The 22,822-nt window shown below is 38.3% G+C and overlaps 4 protein-coding genes and 2 pseudogenes across 5 annotated transcripts; 3 read left to right on the forward strand and 3 right to left on the reverse strand.

The window, feature by feature from the left end:
* Positions 1–843: 843 nt before the first annotated feature.
* On the forward strand, positions 844–1,441 carry LOC148904811 (uncharacterized; annotated as a pseudogene).
* Positions 1,442–1,803: 362 nt separating this feature from the next.
* Positions 1,804–2,971, reverse strand: LOC148904812 (uncharacterized). Its single transcript, XM_089025046.1, has one exon. It carries the CDS (start codon positions 2,969–2,971, stop codon positions 1,892–1,894), a length of 1,080 nt encoding a protein of 359 aa, XP_088881172.1. The 3' UTR covers positions 1,804–1,891.
* A 2,048-nt stretch (positions 2,972–5,019) lies between these two features.
* On the forward strand, positions 5,020–5,915 carry LOC148904813 (uncharacterized; the record flags this gene model as incomplete). The annotated part of the gene is made up of 2 exons (XM_089024522.1): positions 5,020–5,243; positions 5,831–5,915. Coding segments are annotated over exons 1-2 (309 nt in total), but the record flags the coding sequence as incomplete, so codon positions are not given.
* Positions 5,916–5,919: 4 nt separating this feature from the next.
* LOC148904814 (uncharacterized) lies at positions 5,920–6,624 on the forward strand (the record flags this gene model as incomplete). Its single annotated transcript, XM_089024523.1, has 3 exons — positions 5,920–6,007; positions 6,117–6,191; positions 6,389–6,624. Coding segments are annotated over 3 exons (399 nt in total), but the record flags the coding sequence as incomplete, so codon positions are not given.
* Positions 6,625–6,813: 189 nt separating this feature from the next.
* Positions 6,814–8,864, reverse strand: LOC116297948 (uncharacterized). The gene is made up of 4 exons (XM_089025057.1): positions 8,733–8,864; positions 7,967–8,163; positions 7,669–7,890; positions 6,814–7,387 (listed from the first exon to the last, which is right to left on the reverse strand). The coding sequence occupies exons 2-4, from the start codon at positions 8,075–8,077 to the stop codon at positions 6,926–6,928; spliced, it is 795 nt and encodes a 264-aa protein (XP_088881183.1). The 5' UTR covers positions 8,078–8,163; positions 8,733–8,864; the 3' UTR covers positions 6,814–6,925.
* Positions 8,865–16,065: 7,201 nt separating this feature from the next.
* LOC116297946 (uncharacterized) lies at positions 16,066–19,145 on the reverse strand (annotated as a pseudogene). Its single transcript, XR_016118860.1, has 2 exons — positions 18,527–19,145; positions 16,066–18,248 (listed from the first exon to the last, which is right to left on the reverse strand). The product of XR_016118860.1 is annotated as an uncharacterized LOC116297946 (transcript).
* Positions 19,146–22,822: the final 3,677 nt, after the last annotated feature.

Raw genomic sequence — 22,822 nt, forward strand, 5'->3', positions numbered from 1 at the left:
AGCTGTCGCGTTGAGTTTAAGATTAGATTGAAATGAGATACTTAAAGGTACGCTCATTTGGTGCCGGCGATGTACGCGACAGGTCATCAGGCCCAGAAGAGTTGTCCGAGAGACACTGGGTACTATTGCGATAGAACTAAGATAGTTAACACAGCACGTGAACTTTAGTTATGAAATTTAGTTATTAAGAGGAATATGGGAGATTGTTATTGAGTTTTTCTTTTGGATTCGATAGGGACACATTCGGTAAGTCTATTATAGTTTGTATTAGATCACACAGATTGATTCTAAGAATATCTTTGATTGTATTTATAGTGAACCGCACATCGATACACGACACATGGACTCATCAACACAGCATAATTTCGAGAATTTCTATCTTGTGGCATAATAACGACATGAGAGATAATGAATCTTCGTTTAATCTGATTAGGAAATAGATGTATGTATTGAATGCGAGTTTCATGAAGGACCCAATAAATATAGATTGATGAAAGCATAGTTAATATCGATGAAAGGCAAGAATATTTTCTACAGGTTGTTCAGTGTTTGTAGATATTTCTAAAAACCTGATTAGCTAAACCACTTTAAGACATGTGCCTTGTTTGGTGTAAGCCGGTGTAAAAATATTTTTATCATTGAGATAAATAGAAATAATTAGTCAAAGGGAAAACATAACAACAACATAACACACACAGACACACAAAAAATAACAAACAAACAAACCTTACTCCAAAAACGAAAAACAAATCAAACAAAGACTAAAGAAAATTGTGCACTGAAACTTTTCTGTTGATTCCATTATAATTTGTAATACTTTTTTTTTTGAATAGGATTTCACAAATGAAATGGTCAAGTGATCATGATGTTTTTCTAGGAAGAGAGATGATGCTTTTTGAGTTGTGGAAGTTCAAAGCAGGGAGCCGGGAACGAGGAAACTGCCTAGACAGAATCGCAGAGAGTCTAAACAGTCGCCAAGAGAAACCTACATTGACTGTTTCTCAGAAGGCCATTCGGGACAGGATGAAAATTATGGAAAGGGAATTTAAGAAGAAAGAAAGGACCGAAAAAAGCGCATCTGGGATTTCTCCAGAAAAAACCGAGCTGGATGAAATTATGGAAAACTACATTCAGTTAAGAGACGAGCAGGAGGAGTTGGCCGAGAAATCATCAGAGGAAGATAAAAAGAAGATGGAGAAAAATAAGGAGTTGGCACAGGAAATGAGAAACAAGGCAATGGAACGCCTCTCGCAACAAAAGAAAGATGGCAGTGACACACCAAAAAAGAGAAGGAAACAAAATGATGCCATGGAATATCTAAAAGAATCCACTGAGAAAGAATTCGAGTTAAGAAAGGCAGAGTTGGAAATAAAGAAGCAGCAGGAAGAAAGAGCGAAAGTTGAACAACAAAGAATGTTTGAGCAACAGCAGGAAATGGTAAGGCAGGTCCAAGATCAAATGAAAACCCAGCAACAACAGTTTCAAATGTTCATGCAAATGTTCATGAATCAGCAAAATACCCAAGCTCAGGTATTTCATGAGCTGTTGAAAAAAGACAAGTAAAGTATACATGCCTTTTCATTGATGATTCAGTTACGATTTGTTCGATTTCGATTTTTTAAATTTACAATCAAGTAATTGCATTGCATTTTTGAATGAAATGGAACATCTTAATTGTCAATTGGTAAAAAATTAATTTTGACAAAATTATTTGCCTTAAGTTGATTGACTTAAAATGACATTTGTTTTTATAATAAGTTATTACTGATTATAGCCACATTTTATATTCAGCTGGAAATTTTGTTTGCCAGATATCAATAAAAACCATAGACTACTGGTCTTCACTGTTCTTATTCACTTGGCTATCAAGGGTAAAACATTACTTAATCAATTAGATGAAATAATCATGTAGGGCAGGCGGATCGATACCAAAGTACTGTGAAGTAATAGATCCATACAAAATTGAGCGTGCATTTTGCATTAGGGTACATCCTATGTACATCTTGCCAACTGCGCTTAGACCTATTTTAAGGTTGTTCTTAAAATCCAAAAATTTAAAGTAGTTTATTATGTCCCCAAAAATCCATTCTACTGAGACTCTAGCAGAGCTCATAGATTTGTTGTAATCTTGTTGATTTTGTGTAAGTACTGCACCTCTATAAGGAGTTTGTAGCTGTGGTCGTAAAGGATAAGCAAGGTCTCCATATATGCACATCGTTGAGCCAGTAATTGGGTTATAAGAGAATCTTTGGAGATCTTGCAGTAAACCAGAAGAGGCTAGCATACCACTATCGTGACGTTTGCCTTCTACTGGACCAAAAAGGTTGCCGACTAATCCATTCGGTAGAGCAACAGATTGAAATTTGATTGAATGCACACGTTTGTGTCCATTGTATATAATTTGCTGGTTCCTACCAGGACGACACACTGGACGAACCGTTCCATCTACAAACCCCCAACAGTTGTCCAAAGCTGCACCTGACTGATGAACTGCATCAGCATACAAAACAATATTTGCCGGGGAGAGAAGAGTATGATTGTACCTTGTAAGTAGATGATGCCAGCGGTTATAGATCCAGTCAATCATGTGATTAGTAATGATACAAAGTTCAGGAACTGGTCTAGCAAAGTGAGGAACCAAATCTCCATATCGGCAAGGGTAAGCAAAACGTTTCAGATAAATACATAGAGCAGGAATTGATCCAACTACCAAGCCATTGTATGTTACAATTTCATCTGGTAATTGGAGCTCCTCAGCAAGTTTATAGATGTCTTGCCTGAAGAATCGAAATTGGGCCTTGCATTCATCATCTGTTAACAAGTCTAGCTCAAAACGGTCATAGTTCCAATAGGGAAAATCTGGGTTTTTTGAAGTATAGGCATCGTAAAGTAAAACAAACTCTCTGTTCTTAATAAATCCTTTTCGGTAAGCATGTAAAATACAAAGTCTCGTCTCTCTGAAGTTCGGCATGTAAACAAGGAAACAAAGGATAGAGTGTTTCAAAAGAAAACTGTTAAATTTTATGAGTCAAACATAAAAACAAAGAAACAACAGTTACAAGTCTCAAAAAACCGATGAAAATTAAATTGAAACCTTTTGGCGGGAAATTAATGTAGACGCGCACGCGCGTTTTCGGCATGCCGTCGTCCTACCTTCGTAAGCTAAATTCTATTACGACGCCACTTACGACGCCAACCTAGTTGGTGGCGTCACTAGAAGTCGTCGTCGTGCAAACGGTCGTCGATTCGTAAGCTCTCTATTAACTCCGACTGCGCGCCAAGGTCTTCCATTTGTAAATATTCCGGAATGGGCGTGTGGGGATTCTTAGACCTAAACTTGTCTCTTAAGGAACGCATAGCATCGCGGGCCCTGCCGCCATACTTGCTCCTCAATTTCTCAAAGAGGCCTCGGGGGTCTACATTGTCATCAGGAAGCAGGGTCTCGTATTCTTCGTCGTTAATGTCTACCTGACCTTCTTCGGTGGTGGGGTCAAAATCCGTTCCTTCTACTTCCATTATATATGATAAGCTCAAAGTTAAACCCCAACGTATTACCTAAGCAGGTTGGCGGCTTAAAGGCAGAACGCACCTTTCACCGGGTCACATTCACACCCAGCAGCGCAAAACCAGGGGAAACATTGTACATAGGCGTACCCCGCCTAACGGATAACCTAGTATTGGTTCCTGGCACGTTAGCGCTAAGGTTTGACCTAATGGTGCAGCCCAGTACCACGGATGAAAGGTGTTGCGTCAATAACGTAGGCCGTAACCTTGTCTCTAAGATGAGGGTTAAATTCGCCGGGGAATCCCTCTTGGACTTGAACAGATATGATTTATACACCACGTACAAGGACTTATGGTTGACGGCCTTTGACCGCACACAAAGGATAGAACAAGGAATTGGCAGCCTCATCCTGCGTAAGGTTCGTACGCCCGTTAAGACACGGCCCACGGACTCCAGCGGAGAAACGGCAGTAGCAGATGCAAAGCGAATAAAGACGGCCTGTGGGACTAAGTATGTCATCCCGCTGGACTTTGAAGTGATTACGAACCACAGCGTGTACTACCCCAGGCAACTAAGTGAACTAATGCTGATGCTGGTGTTCGCCAAACCCTACGAGGCCGGCAAGCGCGACTCCGAAGCCTTTCATAACCCCAGCATTACTAACGTGGGGGTAAATATCAACGGAGTGCCTAACTAGGTCTACTCCCAGGGAATAAAGCCCGCAGACGTGTACCGGGAGGCAATGCGCAAGTTTGGCGACCAAATTAGTCCTGAGGAATTCTTGAAGGATAAGTACGCGTTATGGATTGACATGCGCACTACCAACGACGAAACCATGCATGGTCAGGGTCTGCGGCTGGTCAACACCCAAGATGGTATCACTTTGGAGATCAAGCGCACAAAGAATACCTCCGCGGGCGACGGCGACAAAATAAACTGCTACGCCTTCGTTGTGTCTGACGCGCAGTTGAGCATAGAAATGAATCAACTAAAGAGCGTTGCGTATTAAAATATTTGACTAATATACCACGTTACGCGTCTTCGAAAACAATAGAGACTTTTAGCAAGACGTTTTTTGCGAGATACCGCAGACCGCTAACCTCAAGATGTCACGTGACTGTGCCTCCTGCCGTCACGTTCGTGGTTCAAGGTTCAAGTTTTTATGCCAAGATACCTCTTTTGCGGTAAGTGGTTTACCTCAGGAATTTTTAACTCACATAGAGAGAGAACTGACGTTAAAAGCTATTCATAAAGTAGCTTAACACATAAGGCATTCAGGGGTGCAGTTTTATTGTTCAATTTTTTATTTTTAAAGAGATAGCCCAAATTGAATTGAAGGCATAAATCATCAATGAAAATCAAACATGGCGCCCTCCATGCTCGTTTGCAGACTCGCAAAATAGCTCGTTCTTTTCTTACCTTTATCGAAATAGTCCATAATATAGACAGCTTTTTAGACATTTGCACTCATTTTGGATATATGTCTGAATCATTGCCTTAATGCCCTAGAAATCATGCCTTTTCGCTGGCCTTCTATCATCCAAGATATTTCGCTTGCAACCGAAGTAGCAGCACGAAATCCAAGTAAACCAAGTGACTGGGAGGAGCTAGCAAACATTCTATCCACCGCATTTTCAACTAATGACAAGCCAGTTAGGCTCACAGGTCGTGCTTGCAGAGAAAGATTCGAAAGACTTATTCAGAAGTTTAAGGATGAAGACCAAAAATCGTTGAAGAGGTAAGTTTGTATTGACAAATCTTATTTGGTTTTTCACATTTATATAACAATATTGTCTGGTCTTTCATCTCCAATGACTGTCCAATCATACTAAAATGATTTTCGACATGAATTATGTGCATTAAAAAAATTAGTTTATTTTATTGGTTTATATCTTTGATTGTTTTGTTTGTTTTGTCTTCAATCTGATTGAAGTTCAGCTTGCATGTGCTCTCTTGAAATGATAGTTATTAGTACTCTGGACACTACTGTGAGGAAAATTGGTTTTGAGAAGCAATTGTGCTTGTTTATTTGTTCATTACAATTGAATGACAGTTGAGGAAAACAATGCTTTAAGGCTAATCAGTAATTTTAGACAGACCACTGATATAATAAAATAATAATAATGATAAAAAGATAATGAATATGAACGTTATGCACATTAATTTGCCAGCTGGCATTCACTAAAAAAGTCTAGTCACTTGACAAAGCGATGAATGGCAGAGAGTTGCTCTTGTCAACAACTCTCATGTAGCTATTTAATTTTATACAAAGAAGACATAATTTACACTTGTTTATTTTGTGTGTTGGTTGTTATTTGTGTGTAGGTCTGGCACCGAAGAAGAGTATTCACACCTCCATCAACTACTTGAAGACATTTATACATATAGACGAGACATGGAGGAACAGACAAAAAAAAGAAAAAGAGGCTAAGAAAAAGAAAGAAATTGAAGATAAAAAGAATGGAGAAGAAATGAGGGCAGCAGCTCTAACTGGAATGGGAAGTGAGTTTAATACCCAAATATTAAAATGTTATCAACTTGAAGGAATTAGTTTTGTCTGTTTACAATATACTAAAAAGCTGAAGAAACTCAATATTTAATATTTTTCTAGAGAGAAAAGACAGGGCTTGTGAAAGTGATGAAGAATCTGCAGAGGATGACGACGATGATGATGATACCACACCTGGTATGTACACGTAGTTTGAAAATGATAGCATGAAAATATTATTTAGAATTTATTTATTGACCATCTACTCTCTCTCCCTCTCTGCTGCATACCTGTTACCAGGTATGCAGTTTAATTATTGCTTCAAACTGAAGTAGCTTTTTTGGTGGAATGAAAATCAGTTATACTTACTCACGTAAAGCATTTTTCTCTTTCAGAAACTAAACGTAAGACACCCAAAAAGAGAGCCACAAGACTTTCTGCTTTGGAACTTCTCGAAAGAAAGAGTGAAAAGAAGGTTGCCTTTAAAGAGAAAGAATTGGAACAGCGAAAGCTTGAGTTGGATTTTCAGAAAGAGAAATATCGAGAGGAGGCAGAGGAACGTAAGGAGCGCCTTAAACTGGAGTTAGAAGAGAGGAGAATGTTTTTATCTCTTTTGAAAGACAAGCTCTGACTAACTAAGTTATGATTATTTATTTAGGATGACATAGAGTTCAGGCTGTCATCCCATGAAGTAAAGCCATCATACTTTGTTGATGGATTTACTGCATTTTCAATCAAAATATTTATATAATTTTTAATACATCTTGAATACATTTGTGCACATTGAATATTTATAAAAGATGTTGATATAATGAGAGAAATTATTTATTACAAAGAGGTTATGGAATCTATATTTAATATGGAAAGATTGACATATTGTTGAAGTTCTAATTATTAAAAAAATACATCATGTTATATGTGATCTACTGGTTTTAGTTTGAAAGGTATGTCTCGAGTTCAGGAGGATCAAGCTCAAAATATGAACCAGTAAGAGATCCATACAAACATGTATGACAGTTAGTCAAAATAGTAGCAACCAAATAGTACTTTGCAACTGGCTGCATGAGGACCTTCAAGTTCTTTTTAAAATCCAGAAATGCAAAGCTTTGGATGATCTTTCCGAATCCCCATTCAACACACTCTCTGACTTGACTCATCCGAGTGTTAAATTCCTGCTCATCATTAGTCAAGCGAGCTCCACGAAAAGGGGATAGGATATTGCGTGTGAGACCGTAGGCGGGATCCCCGTACACAACATAAGGTTCTCCATTTGGCTTGTGTAGTCTTTGCAGCTTGACAGCTAACCCACTTTCTCCAAGCATAAATGCATCATGCCTCTTTCCTTCAATAGGCCCAAACATGTGAGCAATAAGCCCATTGGGAGCTTGAACTGACTGAAAAAATAGAATTCATACAAATGTTACCCCCTTAAATGAGCACTGATTATGCCAGTAAAGCAAGAATTAGACACAGCTCAACAGGGGCGTAGCGAGGGGGAGCGGCTGCCCCCCAAAAAATTTGGGAAACTTTGTTAAAATGTATAAGAAAAAATAATAAAAATTCAATATTTATTAGCTTCTTACCATGGGCACCCCCCCCCCCCCCCAAATTTTCCTTTTCCTGGGTTCTCGCTATGCCCCTGCAGCTCAACGTTTTCATATGAAAGTTCTTATACCTGAAATTTTATGCAGTGTATTCTCTTATGTCCACTGTACATGATGCGTTGATTTCTAGTTGGGCGTGCGATTTGCCTTGGGGTGCCGTCAATAAATCCCCAACATTGCCGAAGAGGGGAACCTTTACCATGAATCACTGTTGCAAATAGCTCAGGGTCCAGCCAAATCAAATCCAGTGATTCCAATAGATGACTGAAGCGATCATATAAATCATCCAGTATCTAAAATATAGAATAAACATAGTGAATTTGAGTAATTCAGAATGCTTGCATGCATTTAAAATCAAAATGCTGATACCTTGTTAAATATCAAGCTTAGGTCAGATTGACTCCTTCCAAATATGTTCACTAAATCACACCACCTGTTTGGGTAGACTAATCTTCGTAAAAGAATCATGAGGGCTTCCATTCCACTGGCTTTAGTTCTTTGACAACAAATATGAGATTCGGGAATGTCTAGTGCTTGAAGCAGGCGATACGTCTCTCTTCTGAAACCTGGGTGAAAATGTTAGAGATTAGTAATAGACATGTACAGCACTAAAGTAAGCAATAGGAAAAGGGATTTTGTGCTAAATGGTCAGGTATTTTGTTGGTGTTTTTTGGGGGGGGGGGGTGCTTTTTCATGGTTATAGTGTTTATCGACTGTATCAACTTCAGTTTCATGTTCAATTTTCATATCAAATTACAGTCAAACCAGCTCATGCGTTCCTGACAAGTTTGGAAGATTCAGTTCATCACTCAAAATTTGAATTTGAGTTTGTTTTGAAATTTGCAAATCGCTTTAGTTCTTCGCAGATTCATTCAAAACCAAAATTCTTTCTACTGCTGTAGCTACCATTCCAAACTGATCCGTGTGGTGTGTTACTTTGTTTATAAACTCCATTCACAAACTACTGAATGAGCATTTTGAGTTAATGTCGGGATTGAAGATTACAATCTTCGTTTACTTATTATACAGCTGTTTGACTGTGAAGACAGCCTAATTATTCATTGTATGAGTTCGGTACATGGAAAGTGCGACGTTTGAACCGGGACTAAGATAGTTATTTAATTGTTTAACTTACCTAAACATCTCTTCACATTGGAATTCACTGATATCTTCAAGATTTATCCTTGGGACTTCACATTTCGGTTTTAGAGGAAACATACAATCGAGGAGAATTATATCTAGTTCGTCTTCATCACTGCTATCTGAGTCTGTGCTCCTATCTTCGTATTGCATAACGGTAAGAACATCATTGAAGTCTTGCCTACATTGAAGATTACATAGCAGCCAGGTTTTTATTGAATTTCTTTACTATATTTCAGAATAAGATTCAATAGATGAAACACCAACCTTGCTGCTGCCGCCATTTTCTTGAATGATGTGTTTACGTATTGCTAAATGTCCAAAGCGCATGTACCTCTAACTTCAAACCGCTGACCGCAAACTCCAGTTAGCGGTTTGCGGTATCTCGCAAAAAACGTCATGCTAAAAGTCTCTAATAACACCAAACTGCCATGCATAGTGCAAGGCGATAAACTGTACTTCAAGGGAAAGGAGGTCGCCGCGGCATTAGGATATTCCAATGCTAGAGATGCTTTAATCACACACGTTTCGGATAAGTACAAGAAAAGACTGTCTGAGTTAAAAGGGGTCGCGGCTCGCGACACCCTTACTGCGCAGCCACATTCCGTGTTTATCTCCGAGCCTGGTTTGTATGAACTGATATTTAGTTCCAAGTTACCCAAAGCCGTAGAGTTCCGCGATTGGGTCTTCGAAGAGGTCCTCCCCGCGCTGCGTAAGACAGGTAAATACGCAATAGAGTGGTGGTTTGACAGCCCAAACAAGTTGGTGTTCAAGATCGAAAATGAATTCGACCTGCATAAAAAGGTAGTGGATTACATCCGCAGGTTCTACCCCCAAATGCTCGTGGCCCCTGGTCTAGGCGAACTGCAGGACTCCGACGGTAAACGCATAAAGTGTTAGCAGAAAGGATATCAACGCGGCCAGCCCGACTTGTTAATCCTTAATGCACACGTGCGATACCGTGGTTTCTGCATCGAGCTGAAGACCCCCAAAGGCAACGGGGTATTATCTGAGGATCAACGTAAAGTACTGCAGCGGATATGAGCATAACGGGTTCAAAGTGTCTGTTAGCAACGACTACGACGACATTTGTAGGGATATCATGGAATATTCCCAAGGTATTCGTCTACCGTGCGCCTACTGCCGCAAAAGATTCAAGTCCACGGACACTTTGAAAACGCATTTAAAGATATTTCATAGAATATATGGCGTTTAATGTCGTAAGGCAGATACACTGGCGAGACTTAAAGGAGGGTGTTACGTATGAAATAAAAAATTATGTAGCCTTTGAAGATATTGACAGGCTACGGTTGTTATTGGCGCATGAGGGTGTTACGTACAGCCTGTGGGCGCCGGATCGCGTCCGTTACGTATTAGAAGGACAGGAGTTTACGCATCTGAGGTCGTATGGTAAGAAGGATGGTCGCTGGGCCTTTGACGTTGCAAAGTGCGTTCTTCCTTCGCCTCTATGTGGTTAGACGCGTCTAAGGTAGGGTCGTCGGCAGTGCTCGGCGACTCTTTTTTAACGATGCAGTCTGCAGGGGGTTTGCATGTAATACAGTCCATATATCTAAGGTAACCACAGGCGCCTATTAGGAAACCCCCAAAGAATGCTACTACGTGGGCTGTCATATATTAAGAAACTATTTTGGCGATGGTCTTATTCTTATTAAGGATTTGTTGAGACCCCGGAAACTATTTTGAAAAGATCCTCATTCTTATTTATTATTTGTTAAGGGGTTGGAAACTATTTCAGAAATATTCTTATTCTTATTTATTATTCGTTAATTACCACAAAGGAGTCCAAAAAAATATTAATTATCATCATTTGTTCCTTAACAAAATAACAATAATAAATAAGATATTCTTGAAATAGTTTTCAGGATTTAACAATTCTTTAAGAATAATAAGAATATTCTCAAAATAGTTTCCGGGGCCTTAACAAATTCTCAATAAGAATAAAGAATTTCCTAAAACAGTTTCAGTCGCTACGTCATTCAATTACGCGCTGCATGTATTCTCTGAACGTCCTTGGGTCGGCGCTCATGAACAAGCACTGCCAAATATGTTGACCATCTCTGACACAGCCGCAGCGGTCACACTCCGCTTCCCAGTATTCCCTGTCTTCCCATTTAACTCCTTCAGCCTTGTCAAACAGTGCAAAGCGCATATCTATTTTCTTCTTACGCTGTATGAGCCTCTTTTTGGTCTCCTGCGGACAACAGCGCTCCGCAAGATCCCCATGCTCATAACAGACGACCTCTCGCAGTTCATAGCGCCCAGCGCATCTTTCTCAGTGGCAATCGTCTTCTTTGTCCTCCTCGCAGTAAATGCAGACATTCTTTAGACAAAATCCCTGTTCTTCATGTGGTACTTTAACATCTGCTTTGTGCTAAACTTCCTCGAGCAGTGTTCACATGCATACTCTTGGGGTTTCTTGCACACCGCCTTTCTAACGTGGTAATTTAATCTTTGTCTGCTGCTGAACTCCCTACCGCATTCGTTGCACTCCATATGTAACAAATATTTAATAAGCCTCATTAGAATCACAAAGGATATTTTATGAAGTCCACGACGGACTCTTTGGCCCACGTTGCCATAGTTATCAAAGCGCCAAACCGCTCTGCACGCTTCAGACCGCACATTTCCTCATATAGCTCCTTTACGCGTCCATTCAGCCAGTCTATCTTCTCCCTTTGCATCTCTACCATCTTCTCTAGGTCTGACTTCCTTTTGACGATGTTAACCATCTCTTTGACTGCTTCCGCGGGCTTCATTATATACAATGGATCCGAACCATATTCCTTGTAATGCTTTGATAGTAGGACCTACCGGCTGCGGAAAGACCCAGTTCGTAGTAGAACAGCTATTAGGACCCTTTAGATACCGTTTCGACTACATAGTGCTGCTTTGCCCCACCTACGTGAACAACCGCACCTGGACGGGTGTGGGTGCGAAAGATGACGACTTCTTCGTGGATATCTTAGACCCTAACGAGTTATCTGGACATCTTAAGAGGGGTTTGCACTAAGGGTCACCTATGAGTTGCAAAATAAATTTTTTTCAAATTTCTCAAAATTGGCATGAGTGAAGGCCTCCATGCACTGAATTCATCGCTATAAGTTTTAGTTCGATCAGAATTTTATTTCCGGCAAACGGCGCGAAAATGTGAAATTCGACGTCATTTCCGGTTTTCAAAGACCGTTTGTGTGCACTCCTAAAAGTGCTAAAAATCACTAGATTTCGTACATATTTTACCAAATAAATTTACCAGACTAAAAGTTGATATGATAGTGACTATTTAGAGCTATTTGTCTTTAAAGCAAGATACAAATTTAATATTTTATAGATTTTTCAATTATTTGTACGTTTTCACCAGGTTTTACGTGCATCATATTCAAAAATCTGTATCGCCACTGGTACATGGCCTAGCTCAAAGCTATTGCACTAGGAGTAAAGAGGGATACCCATGGCTTAGTTTTATAAAATAAAATTTTGGGGCAATTCATAAACAAAACTTGGAGAGCGCTGTATGTCAATCCCATTTTCAGCCATATTTGACATCAATTTACAAGGCGTTGTGTTTACAATCCATGAATAAGACCCCTGAAATCACGAAATCATGCCTCTATTCGCTTGCAATTCACAATAAACTTCCTAAAGCCACAGTACAATACTTTAATTACAATGTTCGAGCTGATACAATCAAGGAAAATCTCTTGGAAGAGGTTCGAAGCATTCATCATGACTGGATCTGAAACCAGTTGAATCGAGTCTGGCCCATCACTATACCGGATCACGCTATCGATGCCAAAAATGTCAAAATATCAAAAACTAAGCTAACCTTATGTATTAGAAGGAGCTTAAACGTGTTATAATATTATATTCTTGAAATATCTTACCTTAATTTCACTCATTATTAACACGGTGTCATATCTAAATGGACACTACCGCGACAGACTTTGAAAACAATGAAGAATGCGTGACATAAACACAGGAACCCCAAACACCGCGTAATCACTCTTGTGTTCTACCAAAAAGAATGCGTTTTATTTTGTTAAGTCATCTAGTTGACAATGTTAATAAACTATTTAGTTTTTACGTGTTTCTGTTTGTAAAAAATATTTGTTCAAAATTAAATTTTGTTTTTAAAAACATTCTAGCTGCGCAGTCATTCCAGAAGAAAGTGATTGTAAAGCGTAAATATCTTAAAACAAAGCAGTTATGAACTTCTATAAAAAGTTATTATTAAAAGCAAAATAAATTCACATTATTTATCAAAGTGGTTGTCATGTTTCATATAAAACATAATTCCAAAACCTTTGCCTGGACGAGAAGTCCGGGCTGTCTCTACGTTGTTGCTTCTCAGTCTACATAGTTAATGGTCCTTGATTAAGACGCAGGTGAGAAAGGCATACTATAATTCTTGTTTTTGTCGGTCTACTTTCTTTGTACGCAATAGTAGAAATCACCAAGCATTTAGATTTACAACAGAGGTTCTTTTAAAGAAGTATCATTCGATAAGATTGGACAGATCCTAAAGATTGAGCATCCTTTGAGGAAATTAGGTAAGTGACAAGTCTTGACTAACGTTAACTTGTATTGAGATGCACATGCTAAAACAGAATAAAAAATTAAGCCCTGACATATATTTTCAGGGGTATCGTCGAAATTTTGTGGCGAGCATCCGCATCCCCAACAACACATTTGTCTCTCTTTCTTTCCTGAACTCAAAGATTTCCAACATGTAAGGTAAGCTGTAAAGTCTTGCTACGGTCGTTACGACATATGAGGGACAGGTCAAAAATTAGAGGGGGGGAGGGGGGGAGGGGGAGGGCTGGTGCAAAGGGGGGCAGGGTCATTATTCAAGTCAGAACCCATTCAAAATAATTAAAACTAGATTAACGGATATAGAAATTCAAGTCTGGCAAGGGGAACTCTTTAACGATGAAAAAACTAGAAGAGGCCCACCAGGCCAAAAAAATAAATTAAGGTCATATAGTCTGGTAAAAACAGATTACTCGTTTGAAAATTATTTAATCAAAGTTAAGAATTTTGAACACAGAAAATCATTAACCATATTGAGAATTAGTAATCACGACCTTGAAATCGAAAATTGAAGGCATTCAAGGGAATACTTAAAAAACCAGAAGAAAGGAGATGCTTCCATTGCCCAGATAGTGTAGAAGATGAGAGGCACTTCCTTCTTCACTGTACATTATATTCAAATCTAAGGGAAGAACTCTTCAAGGACATAAATAACATAAACAATGATTCTCTTTTGTTAAATGAGAACGAGTTGTTTCTGTTATTTATAAGTCCGCCCAAAATGTTAGCAGTTCCAGTAGCAAAATATGTCCACAACTGCTTTATCAAAAGATCACATACAACACAGAATTCATATAGTATGTGGTCTTCTTACCCAGACTAGGCAATAAATACTAATCGTACTAAATAGGTTAAATAGGTGAATATATTATACGTAAGAAAAAAAGAAAACGCAGTATGACCTTAATGTGTGGCGAGGATACTTGTCCGAGTGGGGAGAAACTACAGAAGTTGAAAACATACCTCCACTAAAGCTAAATTTGTTGATCTGTCGTTTCTTCATCGAGATACAAAAGAAAGATGGCGAACCGTACGAGCCCACTACAATAACCTCTTTCCATCAAAGTCTTCAGAGATACCTCAATGATAAGCAATCCACGGTCGACATATTTAAAGATCAAGAATTTCTCATGTCAAGAGACGCTTTAAAGTCCAAAAAGAAAGCAACTGGCTGAATTAAAGGCCAAGGGAAATCTTCCTCAAGCAGCCCGTGCTGTAAACAGATGAAGAAGAAGACCTCTTGTTTGCATCTGGTGAGTTTGGTGAGCAAAACCCTGAGTCTCTTCAATTGACTGTATGGTGGTTTCTATCTCTACATTTTGGTAGGATGGAAGGAAGTTTTAATGGAAGGAAATCGTGCATTCAAGCCAAACACTTAAGCCTCTGATAATGAGCGCTGCCCAGTAAAATATTACAAAGCCTTCCGTAGCCACAGCCCACAAGAAATCCTTCATTCAGATTCTCCGTTTTACCTGGCTATCAAGTATAAACGAATGCCAAATTCAAATGTTTGGTAAAACCATAGTGTAAGGAAAACGTAGCCCAGCTGAGTGGACATAAGAATCTCCAAAGCCTTGATTCTTACAGCACAGCTTCGTTGACTCATCAGCGCGAAATGTCATCGACTCTCAGTCAGTCAAAACAGTCAAGCTTTGTGATTGCTGCCAATACAACAGAAGTTTCTTGCTCTGAAGATATCGATGCCAAGCCAAGTACATCCGCAAGTTCATCTTCAGAGGGTGGACCATTTGGCTATGGCATTTTTCCTGGTTCGTCCATTGGTAGAGTTGAAGGCTGCTCATTCACTGTGAACATCGTTCATCAACACGTGAAAGCACCAAAACCAGCCAAAAGGCAAGGAATTCTTGAAAGTGATGACACTGAATCGCAGTAGACATTTACTTTGATATCATTTAAAACCGGTTCCAAAGTATTTTGGGATTTTCCATTTTACAAAATAATGAATTAGAATGGTTGTATTAGCCAAACTAGCATGCCAATGGATGAACTGCCATTCGTTGTTTATCAATTTTTTTAAACACTAGCAAACTTCAGCGAAAATTCAATTGTTTTGGTTTGAAAACCTAAGAGAGGGACTTTGGAAGCTACTTCAAAGGTTAGGCAATACGCAAGTATGGTTCTACTTTACTTTAATCAATACGCAAAATATCTGTGTTTACAATATGTACATGATGAAGGCATGAATAAGGATAAACAAAATGAATGGTTTTTCAGTGATAGCTATCCATGGTTATTACAAAACAGTGTGAGAAGACACGGTTTAGTGTTTTTTGCAAATGCAATGTTAAAACTGGCTTAAAATTAACACTTTTAATCCTTCACGTCCATCTGTATGCTTTTTTATTACTAAACAAGCTGTATAAATCCTCCTATACAAGCTATTTGGCATTATATGATACATTTTACCACCACATGGCTCAAAATTTTTGAGCATACTCAAGACATCATAAAATTAAACAGAAATACAATGTATGTCCATGGGAGTGCTCAAAATTTTTGAGCATACTCAAGGCATCATAAAATTAAGACAGAAATACAATGTATGTCCATGGGAATGCTCAAAATTTTTGAGCATGCTCAAGGCAAACAAATTACTTGTGTATTTGGATGTTTACGAAAATTACGCTTTGAATTCCTGGTTATTTTTACTTGAAAAACTAAAGATAATTACAGGTATTCCAATAAAATATCAGGTTTAGTGAAATTTACCTTGGATGTCTTTCATTAAAATCCAAATTTTGAAGATTTCCGAACTTTTTAAGGACAAATCAACATTGCAAAACAGACTTGTAACTGGTTTTAAAAAAATGGTAAGTAAAATATAATCCTTACTTTTACTGCTTTTTTACATGAAATTTGGTTAGCTATATGAAGAGTCTTGTTTTTACATGGACCGTATATTTTTACCGCAATGAAAATTGAAAAAAAAGAAATGTCCCTGAACAAAAATTCCTCCGAAACTCTCTCCAATAAAAGTTGAGTTGTCATCTGGAAGTTTCTTGTTTTAAGTTCAATCATAGTTAATAGAGGGGAATGGTTAGGAAGGCCGGCACACTTCAAAGGGATAGGTATTGTTTGAATTTTTCGAAGTCACGTGTCATTGACCGTGCAAAGCATTTTTTCAAGATGGCGTCCGCTGTGACATAAAGTTGCCTTTCTTGCTATTTTTCGAAGCGTTTTTTATGATCAAATCAGTTATAAATCGTTTTAAAATATATCAAAATACCTCATTAACAATGCCCGGTGATAACTGTTCTGTTGTTGGATGCGGAACGTGCCGGAATTCAAAAGGAATAGGCATCTGGAAGCTACCTGCACCAAGAAATGATGAATACAAGAAAGGGAGACTCGACTGGCTGAATGAACTCACAAAGTATCGAGAAGTCGATAAACACTTCCAAAAGTTGATTGACAACGATAGAGTCTACACATGTGAGAAGCATTTCGGTCCCGAACACATAGAACATTGTAAGTAATGAGCTGTTTTGATAAGTTTTAGTGTAGTAGTAACAGAACAAGCCGATAACAACGAAAAGATACAAGCTCTCGTTTACTCTAACCTGTTAAATTTTTGTCATTCATCCTTTCTTTTCTTATCTTTTTCCAGTTCAATCCGAGAAGATGACAAAGAAAAAGCCAAAATTTGGGGCTCTTCCAACCTTAAATATGTATTCACTACAATCCATAATACATTAGTAATTTGTTTTGTTGCGAAAAACGATCAAAGAAAAACCCTCCATATTATGAAATCAATAAAATTTTGGTAACATACTCCATTGCTATCAATTTTCTTTTTGCTCGATAGATGCAGGGAAAGAATCAAGATTCTAATTCTGTCTAGGCTCATAGTCTTTGGTTGCCCTGCTGATCTGTTTTCGAAGTGCCTTATCCTTCACTAGTTTTGTCTGCAATTTATACTTCTGAACAGCATCTTTGGCAAACGAAAATGATCGAACTCTAATGTACAAGTGAATTATATTCTGTAGCACATCCTTGGCTATCTTATCATCTAGTTTGAGTTCTGAGTTTGCCTTCATGCAGTTAAAAGCTGTTAGCACTTCATTACCACTAGATGATTTGGACCTTATTTCACTAATGTCAATCCTTGTTAAAGGATAGTCAGATGTAAAGAATCTGAAGTATTTTTCAGTCCTAGTAAATATTGTTTGTGCTGGTTTTGTGATGCCCCACAGTCCTCCATGGCTAAGCGATGAGGTAAGCTTATGATTTTCTGTCATGATCTGCTGTTTCTCTTTGTCAGCTTTCAGTATAGCAATTGACTGCTGGCTAGCAATAGTTTCACACAATTTTGATTTGCTGTGTTTGTCGTGTAGCTTGTGCAGGACATACCCTCCAACATACTGCAATCCAGCCATTTCTTTATCAGTTAGTTCAATCTTAAAGTTCTTGACAGTGGTAACTGATTTGTCTTTACTGTAGGCTAACATGACATCAGCTAATTTAGTAGACAGAAGTGTGGCAGCATTTCTAGATAATCCAGTGAAATATCTTGTTGAATTCAATGGCACTGTGGAATAGAACATCGCATAGAACTCTTCTTGGTTTTTATTTTTCATCAATTGTTGATAAATCTTTTGTAATTCAGCGAATTCCGCCGACTCTTCTGCTATGATTGTGACCTTCCAAGCGCTAAGCTCATCTATAATACTCTTTGAGAAGACCTTGTTGTTGATTAAACGGTGTTTGACTTCGTCGACCATCTTTGCAAGTATTTCTGCAGTAAATTTGAATTGTTCTCCTTCATCAATCTTTGTTTCATTATCTTCTAGATCATCTTGATGCTTACAATATGTCTTTTCAAACCACTCAAACTTTTGCATTTCTTTGAGCAGAATCTACACAAGATGTCTTCCTTTTGAACCTACACAACGAAATAGCTTCGTTAGTTATACTGATATCACAGCGTCAGCACCCCATTCATTAAATATATTAAGAGTTTATAGAACACCAGTTTGTTTAGGTCGTTTACAATTTGCAACTGGTATATTTTTCACAACTTTGATTGGTAAAGGTATACAAAAATTTCAGTTTTCCGCGGTACCTAGCTAGGTCGTAGCTAGTGCTCGTTGATCGATTCGACCACAAAACTCAGTAAACTTTGCTGGATAATACGAAGAATCGTGGATTCTTTTGACTCACCTTAGTCACGGCTTCATCGAAGTATTCATGAACATTGTCATCGGCCTCAAAAGCTTCAAGAATTGCTTCCAAATCATCTCCAAACAGAAAAAGATTGTTGTCTTGCGCCATATTGTTTTGGAATGCTGCTCGAGTGATTGCACGGTCATTGACACGTGACCGCCTGTCTCGACCTCAAAAGCTAAACAATAGGCCGGCCCTTTGAAGTGTGCCGGCCTTCCTAACCATTCCCCTCTATTAACTATGGTTCAATGATTTTCGCTTTGTTTACATCTTCAAATGTAGCACAAAACCAGTTTTTTTGTTATGACTTTGCCACTTGAACTCCTTCATACTTCCTTCTATCGATAATGATGATTTTTGAACCAAAACTTTCCAGTAATCACTCGTAGTAATGGTGGAGCTTCGTTGCACAGTTTTTAGTTTGAAATCTTCAACTCAAAAACCAGTTTTTATCAGTTGTTTGATTTCGTGAGCCTGCCGCTGCTTTTGATTGGCTAACAGACAAAATCTAGTAAAACTGGTTTTCCTTGAATTCGTGATCGACCTCTGATCGACCTTGCATCATCTGCAAAGTAGGCGATGACTAAATCGTTGAAAATTAGCCGCAAAATGCAGCGTTTTTCAATACTTGAAAGCTACTTTAATCGTAAAATTGAATTCGTGACATTTACCAGAAGCAAAAGAAGGCCTTATCAAGCAAATTGAATGGAATGCCAGTGAAATATAATCATTTGAAAAGGAAGATCTCCGTTCACCATGAATGCTTAATAATGTAAACAAAGGCGTGTTTTTCTCACAAAAATGGTTAAATAAGACGGAATATTGTTTTAAAGATATCCTTTTTTGAATAAAAGAATTTAGTTGGGCAGTAGTGCTGCACTTCGGAAATCTACCAGTTCTTGTGAGAAACGTTTTTTAGTTTAATTTAGCTTACTATCGCTTAGCTTACTATTTAACCTGGAGATTTACCTTAGCATTTGAGTGTTTTATATTGCACTTTTCAATTTACTCCTGCTTTTTGTGTTTTACGCAATAAATGTTCATCTTTTCATATCATTGTAGTGCATGTTTTAATATTTTAAGCTAGTGAAACCAGTAAATTGATAATTGAAGTTGTTTTTCCAGCACTTTCCGGTGGAATCTTAACCAGTTCATGTAAAAGGTGAAAATGTCGTGGAAAAGTTGAAAAATCCATGGAAGGGTCTATTTGTCACATCAATAATAGTTTATCCATATAAAAGTTTACTTTCTAAACCTTTTATGTTAAAATGCTTGGTCATTCTTTTCCACCAGAGTGCTCAAAATGTTTGAGCATTGCCGTGGACTGAACGGATGACAAGAAGCATACCTTCCACCAGAATGCTTCATTTTTTTTCAATAAAAACTACTCAAATGAAATTTCAAATGACATGATGGAGATAATACCTAAAGTATTGGTGTCGAAAATCACCAAGCCACCAACAAAATAAATGTCCAGCAAAGAATATTGTTTGCCTCAAGTGCAAGAAAGTTGGACACTTTAAAGCCGTATGCCGATCACAAAAGCATTTCAGAGATGTAACAGAAGAAAAGGAGGTAGTCAGAGAAGGCACAGAGCCAGAGCTAGCTAGAGAAGATACAGAACCATTTGATCCCTTCTTTGGAAACATAACAGTTGGTTAAGTTGAAAGGAGTAAAGATGAACCATGGAGCAAGGCTGTCAAAGTAAATGGAATAGAAGTGACCTTCAGGATTGACACGGGCGCAGATGTTACAGTGATACCGTTGTCGATCCAAAGAATAATTCCAGGAAGACTGGGGCAGAGTTTTGTGACGTCGAGGGGCCCAATTTAACCGCCCCTAAATGTATGTGGTACTCTCGCAGCGACACTGGAATTTGGTGACAACGCATTACTGCCATCGGTGGGTCATGTGATTGCACAGTTAAGTGGTGCAAAAATGTTTTCCAAGTTAGATGCCAATTCCGGATTCTATCAGATTGAGCTTACTGATGAATCGGCTCTACTTATCAAATCCATAACACCATTTGGTAGGCACCATTACAACCATCTACCGTTTGGGGTAACATCCGCTCCGGAACATTTTCAGAAGAAAATGGCCTCAATCTTAACAGGAGTTGAGGGAGTTGTTAATATGATTGACGACACACTGGTGTATGGTCAAAACCAAAAAGAACACGACGAACGCTTAGAGAGAGTGCTGACAAAGTTGAAATCAGCAGGAGTTAAACTCAACAAAAACAAGTGTGAGTAGACATCGTAGATGAAAAGGGCATCAGTCCGGACCCCGCCAAGATAAATTTGACAGCAGAAATGGAAGAACCCAGAAACTTAACAAGTTGAGAAGATTCATTGGTATGGCGAATCAGTTAGGCAAGTTTTCAAAAATCATACTCTATAAGATTCAAACATAGGCCAGCCAGTCGACCTCATGGATATTGCTCAAATTTGGTATATCAACTTGGTTTGGGGTCCCAAATACGAAATGGAAAATTTTTACGCAAAACGTTTTTTACGGCAAAATTTGGGGGGGAGGGTCAGTTTTGAGTCCAGTGGCTGGCTGGTTACGACACCGTTCAAGCATTGTTTTGGTGGAGCAAGAAAAAATAAAATATTTATAATTTCTGAAAGATTTTGCTATCAAAATGAACCTTGTGTCATTTTCTTTCGTTATATTGAGTAAAAACTGGAAATTATTTTAAACGTTTTGTCAAACGACTCCAATGCGTATAGGTATTTTGAGCATTAGTAGACAGGTCTAGAATGTGATGTAAATGTAGAAAAATTGTCGTACGAAGAGTTTCGAAAGCGAAAGGGGAGAAGCGTTCAGGTTGGAAGTTCAAAAGGTATGGGCAAGAAGGCTAAAGGCAGTGCGGCAAGCAGCAAGGCAGAGGAAGTTACCATGCAAATCGGAGTTATGGTCTGTAAGGATGGGAAGTTGACTACAAAGAGGAGGGAGCAGTTTGCAATTGAAGGTTACTTCGGATGCAACTGCCAACGTTCTAAAGGCAAAAGCAGTTGCGAAACAGAATCGATTCAATGCAAAATTGATCAGGAGCGACAGAGCTCTTGCCTATAAACTCTTGTATCCTGATAAGTCCGAAGTCCTTAAGGAATTGTCGTGGCAGAAAGAACTCGAGTCTACCTTGGCGAAATACAAAGTGGGGAAGCCATATTCCAGAGCCAGCTTCTTTATATGCAATAACAACGATTACCTGAGCTTCTTGGCAAATGGTGTCTCTGATGACAGTACGGAAAATGGTGAAAATAAGTCCCCAACTTCAGCTTCAAATGAGGTAAATGCGGATGATAAAAAAAAGACTAATTAGCATTTTTTTCATTTTGGGCAGGGGCGAGGAGTATGGGCTGAGCCCAAAATAAATATCCAGCAGTTGTGACAACCTCTTCAAAATCAAAAGTTCAAGTTTATTTACAAACTGTATCAATTATAAATCATAGGGATAAAAATGCCAGTAAGAATGCTATGCCTCCAAACAATGAATTGCTAATGAAATGCTAATTAAATAATGAATTTTAAAAACAGAACACACTCTTGAGTTTAACATGCATGTTTCGGCAGTGACCTCTGCCATCATCAGTGGATGTAAGACTAATAAGCGGTGAGTTATAAATATGAGAATTGAGAATAGAATTAACATAAAAGTCAGAGCAACCCTACACGGAGAGCTTAAGGTTAACATGAAAATGCTTAACTTCACTGATCACCTTCAGACCATTAAATAATGAATATATTTACTTAAATGGCTTCCTTTATTTAGAAAACGTTCTTAAAGTTCTATGACTATCTCCAACAGGCACTTAATTCCTCTACTGCAATTTCATTCCATCCAAAGTATGCCAGTACTGCTAGCAGTCAATCAACCACTAAAATTGACGGATCAACCACTAGATTTGTTCAAAGCTCACTTGCAAAAAGTAGAAGTGTTGGAAGCAACGAGTCAAAACCTAGTACATCATACTCAACATATTGTGATATTATAAATATCTGATGAAGAATTGATCTCTTATGATGAAGCTGATGACAATTTACTAGTTGTTTGTGCTCTCTCCACTGATGTCCAGCGTGAAAGTGAAAAATAATTGTAAGCTTAGTTTAGTTTTAATTAAATTATTAATTCATCTCTCCTTCATTGATATGTTAACTGGCAGAAACATTATTATTATAAATATGAGGAGCGCAAAGTTCAAATTTAGTCCATATTGCAGATTGTCCACCATAAAAGAAATCCAGTGTCTTGACAATGATGGAGAGGTAAGTATACATTTTCGCAAG

This window comes from Actinia tenebrosa, unplaced genomic scaffold (assembly GCF_029948245.1).
Source record: "Actinia tenebrosa isolate PJP-AT-01 unplaced genomic scaffold, QUT_ActTen_1.0 PGA_scaffold9__36_contigs__length_13948895, whole genome shotgun sequence".
NCBI lineage: Eukaryota > Metazoa > Cnidaria > Anthozoa > Actiniaria > Actiniidae > Actinia > Actinia tenebrosa.